Genomic DNA, 9,195 nt, shown 5'->3' on the forward strand with positions numbered 1-9,195 from the left:
GGAGATGCTGCTGCCAATACACTTGTAAGGTATTTGGTTTCCACATATATTTACTTACCTGCCCCTTCTAGTATGGTTCAAAGCTTTTACATGCTCTCTTGTTTTGTTTTTGTTTCAGCTATCTTGAATTCCCTCTGCAGGGCTCAGTACATTCAATACATTCAACATATTCTACATTTCCAGGTTACAGACTTCACTGGTACTGTTCCTGTATGTTTTGTGTGTTTTCCATGACTCTCCGCTATGTTCTTATCTGTTTCTTCCTCCCCCTCCTTGTTCTTTACTCCCCCCACTCTTCCCTCTCTCCTCCCCTCTTTCCCCTCTCCTTCCCTCTTTCTCCCTTCCCCCCTTCCCTCCTCTTTACCCCATTCTTAGTTCCCTTCCCTTTTTCTCCTAACTCTCCCTCCCCTTTCCCCTTGGATACTTAAATTACTCCTTGACTATATGGCATCTAAACGTTTTTTCATGTTTAACTTTTTTTTATGTTTTGCATATACAATAGTACTAACTGTTTAACCTTTTAGATCCCGCTCATTGAAGGACTTATTCCTGATGCCCCTTTTTACATATCTTAGTTAACTAGACCCAAATATGGTATAAAAAAAATTTCAAGGAAAATCGGACTATGGGTTTTTGAGAAAAATGCATGTCCACTAGTAGAACGTTGGGATCTACAGGAGTCAAAAAGTACTTTTTCAAAAATTCTTTATTTTAGGTAATTCTTGTAACATTTCTTTATTTTAGGTAATTCTTGTAACATACTGCAATACTACAGCTGATATCATACATAAGAATGAAAATTAGTCAAAAAAATCAAGCATGATAATCTGGAAAACATTTTTCATGTAAACGTTTACCACAAAATTTACACCACTTTTTTGTATTTTTGGAGCAGACAGCACATCGGCCTTGGGAAGTTGTGGACAAGAAGTGAGGCTGTAATGCCTTTACATCAGCACTTATGGATGCTGTAGGACCTCCTTTCCGGATGCGGTAGCTTGAAAGGCCACATTTCATTGCTACGGTAGATACTTCACGTAGGAAGTCCAAGTGGCTCATTGCTTCTTTTCCAAGCAGATGGCAGTGAATTTTCCAAGCTGCCACAACAGCCATGTTCAAGCCATTTGAAAATAAATTCCACCACCACTTTTTGGAGCGAAGTGTTGGGCGGTAAGCTGATAAAAGCCGGTCAAGTAGATCAACACCACCCATGCCTTGATTGTAAGCACCAATTATTTTTGGTTGCTTTATTAGAACTTTTTTCTTTTCTTTGAGAGAATAGCGGCTGGCTTTTTGAAGTGGAAATGGCTTCATCCAGTTGGACATGACTGTGACCACACTGCTGTCATTCCAGCAGACACAGATGATGTCTCCATCACCACGATAATCAAATTCCCCACGATCTTTCTTGCGCAGTTCTTTAGGTGCCATTAGGGGACATTTCCCAGTTCTGTTTTCTCTGACAGTGCCAATTGCTCGAAATCCCTTTTCTTTCAGTTCCACCATCAAGTTGTGTGATGTGAAGAAATTATCAAAGAAAAGGCAATGATTTCTTGGCTCTTGAATGACTGAAATCAAATCCGAAATTACTCTTGTACCAAGTGGAACTTTTTCAGTTTTATCAGTGCCTGATTCTTCTGGCTGATATTTGGCACCTGTATAAATCTGCATTGAAAATGGAAAACCATCTAGACTGCACATCATCCATATTTTGTATCCAAATCGAATTGGTTTTCCTCGAAGGAACATTTTGCAGCTATGATGACCATAATATGGTACCATTGATTCGTCAATGCTCAGGCTTTCACTAAAAACACCTCCAATCTTCCAAAACTGAGCAGATAAATGGGTATAAAATGGCTCAACCTTTGCAGCTTTTCCAGGTGGTAGTTGCAAATTGTCAACAATATGAAAATAGATTTTCAGGTCCTCAAAGCGTTTTCTTGACATGGTTTTTGGCACAATTTGGTTGCTCAAATCTTCTGCAGTTGACCAGTAATGCTTTTCTTTTGGAACATGATGATAGCCACTGTGCAAGAGTATTCCGAAGAAACGAGTGATTTCATCAGCATTTGTGTCAATGCTTGCCAATTTCTGCCTGGCATATATATTTGTCATGTATGCTAATTCTTCTAAATAATCTTCACCCATAATTTCTATGAAGTTCAAATGGTGTCTTCTGAAGAAGATCTGGACGAATATCAGCCAACTTTGTTGGGGCATGCTCTTCCATTGTGGTCGTGAAATCATCTGTCTTGATCCAACTTGGCTTTGGCTTCTCTGGGTTTCGTTTTCCTTTGGTATCTCCTGATTCTTGACAATAGGTTGATAGCAATTTGTCATCCTCATCCACTTCCTCATCGCGTGACTCAACTGCAACTTCCACTTCACCACACACATCTGCTGGTACTTCTGGTGCTAGGTCTTCGTCATTGATATCTTCGATATCTGAGTCTTCTAAATTATCTGATGGTGGTAAAATCACAATATCAGCTTCTGTAGCTTCAGAATCGCCCCAAACTTGTTCAACTGCTTCTTCAACAGTCAAGTACTTCTGAGTTTTCATTGTATTCCAAATTAGGAAATGAACAGGACCGCCGCGGAGCTAGTCTCGCTCGCGCGGCCCGAGAAGAGGACGGCGTCATGGAGCTAGTCTTGCGGGGCCCAAGAAGAGGATGCTGTCGCGGAGCCCGAGAAGAGGACGCCGTCGCGGAGCTAGCCTGTTGTGCTCAGTCCTTGCATCCTGAGATGGAGGCCCAGGAGAGAGTAAGATTCCTCATATAGTGTATGGGAGTGATAAGCCTGTGTGTATGTATGTTTGAGAGAGAGAGAGAGCATGGGAGTGAAGCCTGTGTATGTGCTTGAGAGAGAGCATGAGAATGAGAAGTCTGTGTGTATGTGTATGCATGAGAGAGAGCATGGGATTATATGTAATTTACCATTTTTTAAAATATTTGTGAACCGTTTTTTGCATTTTTATTCATTTTTCAAAAATGTGTATATTTTGAACCACAAAGATCCCAACGTTCCACATGTGGAACATGCAAACATAAATTGGTGCTGATCAATTTGTATCTTACCTACAAAAGAAAGATTTATGCCAACATGATCAGAAATCCCTTGGGAACTTGAATATATCACACAAGTCCTTTATTTACATTCAGTATCATACCAAAAGGTGAAAAGGTCAAACTATGTCAAAACTTCAGTTTTTGACCTACTTTGCATATTCATATCTTTAAGAGTATTCATCTAGGAATATCACATTTTTGGATTTAGACTGTTCAAGTTCTATACTCTCAAGCTAAATGGTTGAAACTTTGATTTTCTTTAGGTTTGGAGTAATTAAAATAATTTAAAAAAATGTTCCACTTTTGGCACGTCGGGATCTAAAAGGTTAATATGGTCTTTTTTATTGTTTTATTTTTATTGTTATTATTTATTATGTCAGTCATTCAATTTTTATGTAATCAGTTTCTATGCAATCACATTTACATGTATTATTTTTGTTTGTTGTCCCCTTTTGGGACAGTTGCTTTCAGGAAATCAGCTCTCTCCTATTCAAGATTAACCTAGTCATCAACAAAGACAAGACGGAATTCCTAATCATCTCTCATGATGCAAATCTCTTTATTAGTGAAACAACCTCTCTCCCAAATGCTCAACCTCAGATTGATATCCACTCTCTTCCTACCTTCCCTTACTTCAAAAATTCTTCGTACGTAAGAGATTTAGGCACCCTCTTAGATAACGAGTTCAACTTTAAAAGATTTGTTAACAATACAACTAAAGAATGCTTTTTCAAATTACAAGTCCTTAAAAAACTTAAACCCCTTCTACACTTCTATGATTTCCGTTTGGTTCTTCAATCTTACTCACTAAAATCGATTACTGTAACTCTTTGTTGCTCGGACTCACTGCTGTAACTATAAAGCCACTACAGATGTTACAGAACTCAGCTGCCAGGATTTTGACAAATACAAAAAAGAGGGATCACATCACTCCAATCCTGTACCACCTCCACTGGCTCCCCATCAAATATAGAATTATATACAAAGTACTAACCATCATACACAAAAACTTACACAATCTTGCCCCACTCGATCTCACTTTCCAGATTCGCCCTAAATACTCCACCAGACCTTTGAGAAGAGCTTACCTTGGTACCCTCTTCGTCCCTCAAGCTAAAACATCTCTAAGAAAAAGGGCCTTTTCTACCGCTGGTCCCTCTAACTGAAACACTCTCCCTCCTGACCTTTGACAAGAGATTTGCCCAATCTCCTTTAAGAAAAAACTCAAAACTTGGTTATTCAAGCTTGCCTTTCCAGAACCATCTTGTTAGCTTAAAGCCTTCTCTACATCTCTTACTATACTTCTCTGTTTATTTCTCTCCCTTATATGGTTTGATCTGTTATTAGTCTTAGTCTTTTTTTCATTTATTCTGGTTCCCTCTGAAGAGACCCTTAGTCACTCTTTTGACTTTCCCTTTTATTTTATTTTTTATTTATTTATTTATTTATTTATTTATATTTTTATTTTTATTTTATTTTATTTTACTTTATTTTATTTTATTATTTTATTTTATTCTATTTCATTCCATTTATGTCTTCCGCTATTCCCCACTCCTTTTTTATACATACCTTCTCCCTAACTAAGCCTAGTACAAGAACAACATATTTTGAATTATACATTTACTGGACTTTTATCACTTATGACCTTCATTACTATGTAATCCAATTCCAATTCTTATCTACCTTGATTACTATGTAATTTAAATTGTATATTTAGTTTTTTTTCTCTTTGACTATTACTTAAAGTTGCTTAAATGTTCATTGTTCCATGTAAGGCCATCTGACAAGTTTTAGTTCTTTGTAAACTGGTTTGATTTGCATCTAATGTAGGAAGATCGGTATAGAAAAACAAAAAATAAGTAAATAAATAAATTCATTTATTTGTGCTGTTGGTGTCTTTGTTATTTTTATGGTTCCTCATTAGAGTACTGTTTTGATTCTTCCTAGTTTTACCATTGGGCTTTGTCCCTCCCGACGCAGCCCTTGTGGCGAAACAAGGTCCGTGTCGGGGGACCGAAAGATTTGTCAACAAAGGATATGTTGATTTAATTAATTTTCAAGTTTCATTTATTGAATTTTTCAAGATAAGGATCCATGAACTCTTATAGTGCTATACTTTCACTATAGGAGTTCCACCATAAAGAGATGAGATTTTAAGATGTGATGGTACCCAAGGCAATTAGCACTGACTGAAGCCATGGTGTTATTCTTTAGCTATCCAATGTGATAATTGTTCCCTGGCTGTTAAATAATAAAGGTTAGTGACTAAATGTTATGTGTCAAGTTGGAATGTGACTTTGACCATCTTCTAATCTATAAGGGTTAGAACTTTGGTACATTTTTGGACTGCAGGAGATATTTTATATAAATAGATTAGGAATTAAGAAACCATCAAAACATACTATCTCTCTGTGTCTCTTCCTTTCTCATTGCTGCTTATTTAGCTAAAAACAACACCATAGACACAAAATCAAACAGAAGTTCGATCTTATTCCCCAGCAGTCACACTGGTATATTTAGTATAATAGCATTCTTTAAGAATCTAAGGATATTCTTTATCCAGTGAAATTTTTTTATGACTTTTTCATGCCTGTTCAGTCACATATCCATAGGGGCGGATTTTCAGAGCCCTACTCGCGTAAATCCGCCCAAAACCGGGCGGATTTACGCGAGCAGGGCCCTGCGCGCCGGTGAGCCTATTTTACATAGGCTCACCGGCGCGCGCAGAACCCCGGGACTCGCATAAGTCCCGGGGTTTTCGGAGTGGGCGTGTCGGGAGGCGTGTCGGGGGGCGGGGCTGGAGCGCGCGGCGTTGTGGGGGCGTGTCGGCAGCGTTTTGGGGGCGGGTACGGGGGCGTGGCTATGGCCCGGGGGCGTGGCCGCACCCTCCGTACCCGCCCCCAGGTCGCGGCCCGGCGCGCAGGAGGCCCGCTGGCGCGCGGGGATTTACGCCCCCCGACAAAGGTAGGATGGGGGTTTAGACAGGGCCGGGCGGGGGGGTTAGGTAGGGGAAGGGAGGGGAAGGTGAGGGGAGGGCAAAGGAAAGTTCCCTTCTAGGCCGCTCCGATTTCGGAGCGGCCTAGGAGGGAACGAGGGTAGGCTGCGCGGCTCGGCGCGCGCAGGCTATACGAAATCGATAGCCTTGCGCGCGCCGATCCAGGATTTTAGCCGATACGCGCGACTACGCGCGTATCTACTAAAATCCAGCGTACTTTTGTTTGCGCCTGGAGCGCAAACAAAAGTAGGCTGTTCGCGCTCGTCTGAAAATCTACCCCTCACTGTATAGAGATGTGAATCGTGTCCTCGATCGTCTTAACGATCGATTTCGGCTGGGAGGGGGAGGGAATCGTATTGTTGCCGTTTGGGTGTGTAAACTATCGTGAAAATCGTTTAAATCGTGAGCCGACACACTAAAACCCCCTAAAACCCACCCCCGACCCTTTAAATTAAATCCCCCCCCCTCCCGAACCCCCCCCCAAATGCTTTAAATTACCTGGGGATCCAGCGGTGGTCCAGAACGGCGGCGGTCTGGAACGGCCCCCTCAATTGAATCCTGTTGTCTTCAGCCGGCGCCATTTTGCAAAATGGCCACCGCAAAATGGCGGCGGCCATAGACAAAAACGATTCGACGCAGGAGGTCATTCCGGACCCCCGCTGGACTTTTGGCAAGTCTTGTGGGGGTCAGGAGGCCCCCCCAAGCTGGCCAAAAGTTCCTGGGAGTCCAGCGGGGTTCAGGAAGCGATTTCTTGCCGCAAATCGTTTTCCGTACGGAAAATGGCGCCGGCAGGAGATCGACTGCAGGAGGTCGTTCAGTGGCGGTCCGGAAACCCCCGCTGAACGACCTCCTGCAGTCGATCTCCTGCCGGCGCCATTTTCCGTACGGAAAACGATTCGTGGCAAGAAATCGCTTCCTGAACCCCGCTGGACTCCCAGGAACTTTTGGCCAGCTTGGGGGGGGCCTCCTGACCCCCACAAGACTTGCCAAAAGTCCAGGGGGGTCCGGAACGACCTCCTCTGGCGAATCGTTTTTGTCTATGGCCGCCGCCATTTTGCGGTGGCCATTTTGCAAAATGGCGCCGGCTGAAGACAACAGGATTCAATTGAGGGGGCCGTTCCGGACCGCCGCCATTCTGGACCACCGCTGGATCCCCAGGTAATTTAAAGCATTTGGGGGGGGGGGTTCGGGAGGGTGGGGGATTTAATTTATTTATTTATTTAAAAAAGTATTTATATACCGTTTTTTAAAAAAGAAATTTTATCAAAAACGGTTCACAGATTTAAAACCAAAAATAAAATAATCAAAATAAAATGGAATTTTTAAACTTTACATAAAAATTGGTAATAACTAGACAGAATGCTAGTATATAAGGTTTTAAAAATATAAAAAGTTTGGAACCATGGGCTTATTGTTTTGGGGGAAAAGGGGAAAAAGGGGGGGAAGGGGAACGGGAGGAGGAAGGGGAAGTGGGAGAAATAGAGCGTGAAAATTATATGAGATAAAGGGAAGAAGGGAGAAGGGTATGATAGTTGGAAACGTGTGAATGAGCAGGTATGTTGTAGTTATGTGTAGTATAAATGGGATTGTAATGGGTGTAACTATGTTTAAGAGGGTAATTTCGGTATTGATGATTAAGTTTAATTAGAAGACGAGTTGAATGCAAGTTGAAAAAGATATGTTTTGAGAGATTTTTTGAAATGTACAGGGTTGGATATCGAGCGAAGATGGTTTGGTAAAGTGTTCCAAAGTGTTGGACCGGCTATTGAAAAGGCTCTTTTTCTAGTGAGGTCTAATCTGGCTTGTTTAGGAGAAGGGATATCTAGTAAATTTTGGTTAAGTGATCTTAAGTGTCGCGTCGGTTTGTATATGCGCAGTATTGAACAAAGCCAGGTAGAAGTATGATTATGGTTATGAATTAAACTATGGATAATAGAGAGAATTTTGTATTTTATTCTGAACTTTATGGGTAACCAGTGTAATGATTGTAGAATAGGGGTGATATGATGATGTAAAGATGTTCTGGTTAGTATCCGGGCTGCAGAGTTTTGGATCAGTTGAAGGGGGTATAGTGAAGAGTCTGACAATCCTAGGAAGAGAGCATTACAATAGTCTAAGCCAGAGAAGATTAAGGATTGAAGAATGGTTCTGTAATCTCGGTAAAATAGTAGAGGACGAAGATGTTTTAACAGACGTAGTTTGAAAAACGATTTTTTTGTAAGTGAGGATATGTGTTGTTTTAGAGAAAGATCTGAATTAATGTTTACACCTAGGCTTATAGCAGAGCGTGTTATGGGGATAGTAACATTATTGATTGTAAGATGTGATGGTGGACCTAATGAAGAATCAGAGATGGAAGTTAAGTATACGAGCTCAGTTTTTGCTGGATTCAGTTTTAATCGATTGTGGGAGAGCCAAGAGTTGATTGTAGATAAGTATAGAGAAACTAAAGATAGAGTGTCTGACCAGGATGATTTATATGGGACAAAAAATTGGATGTCGTCTGCATAAATTTTGAACTAAAGATTAAGAGAGGATAGAATGTAGCATAAAGGAAGTAGATATATGTTGAACAGAATAGGAGAAAGAGATGAGCCCTGAGGAACGCCGGAATTAATGATATATGGGGAAGAGCAGTGCTGACTATAATTGACTTGTTGAGGTCGGTTGGAGAGGAAGGATGTAAACCAGTTCAAAACTGTACCTGTGATGCCTATGTTTTGAAGACCTGAAATGAGTATCTGATGATTAATGGTATCGAATGCTGCTGATATATCTAAGAAAACTATAATGTAGTCTGTATATGAGTCGAATGCACGGAAAAAAGTATCAAAAGAGGATAGAAGAAGTGTTTCTGTGGAATGACCTTTTCTAAATCCATGTTGATTAATATGAAGAATATTGTGCTCTGTAAGAAAATCGGTTAACTGATGGAGTACTACAGATTCTATTAGTTTGGCCAGGGAAGTAAGAGATGCTATAGGTCTGTAATTGTTGAGATCAGATGTATCTTTTGCTTTAGCTTTTAAGATTGGTAGTATAGAGGTCTTTTTTAAAGTGTGGGGGAATTCACCTGATTCTAGAGATTGATTAACTAGAAGAGTAAGAAAAGAGCAGGCTTCAAGTTTG

The 9,195-nt window shown here is 40.8% G+C and overlaps 1 protein-coding gene across 1 annotated transcript; it reads right to left on the reverse strand.

Annotated features, from left to right (window-relative positions):
• Window positions 1–813: 813 nt before the first annotated feature.
• On the reverse strand, window positions 814–2,118 carry LOC115097170 (piggyBac transposable element-derived protein 3-like). Its single transcript, XM_029612745.1, has one exon. The coding sequence runs from the start codon at window positions 2,116–2,118 to the stop codon at window positions 814–816; it is 1,305 nt and encodes a 434-aa protein (XP_029468605.1).
• Between the last annotated feature and the right edge of the window lie 7,077 nt (window positions 2,119–9,195).

Source organism: Rhinatrema bivittatum, chromosome 1 (assembly GCF_901001135.1).
Source record: "Rhinatrema bivittatum chromosome 1, aRhiBiv1.1, whole genome shotgun sequence".
In the NCBI taxonomy this organism is placed as follows: Eukaryota; Metazoa; Chordata; class Amphibia; order Gymnophiona; family Rhinatrematidae; genus Rhinatrema; species Rhinatrema bivittatum.

Bases quoted from the DNA above. Each gene is read 5' to 3' on its own strand.
- LOC115097170 (XM_029612745.1), bottom strand. From the start codon at position 2,118: ATGACAAATATATATGCCAGGCAGAAATTGGCAAGCATTGACACAAAT.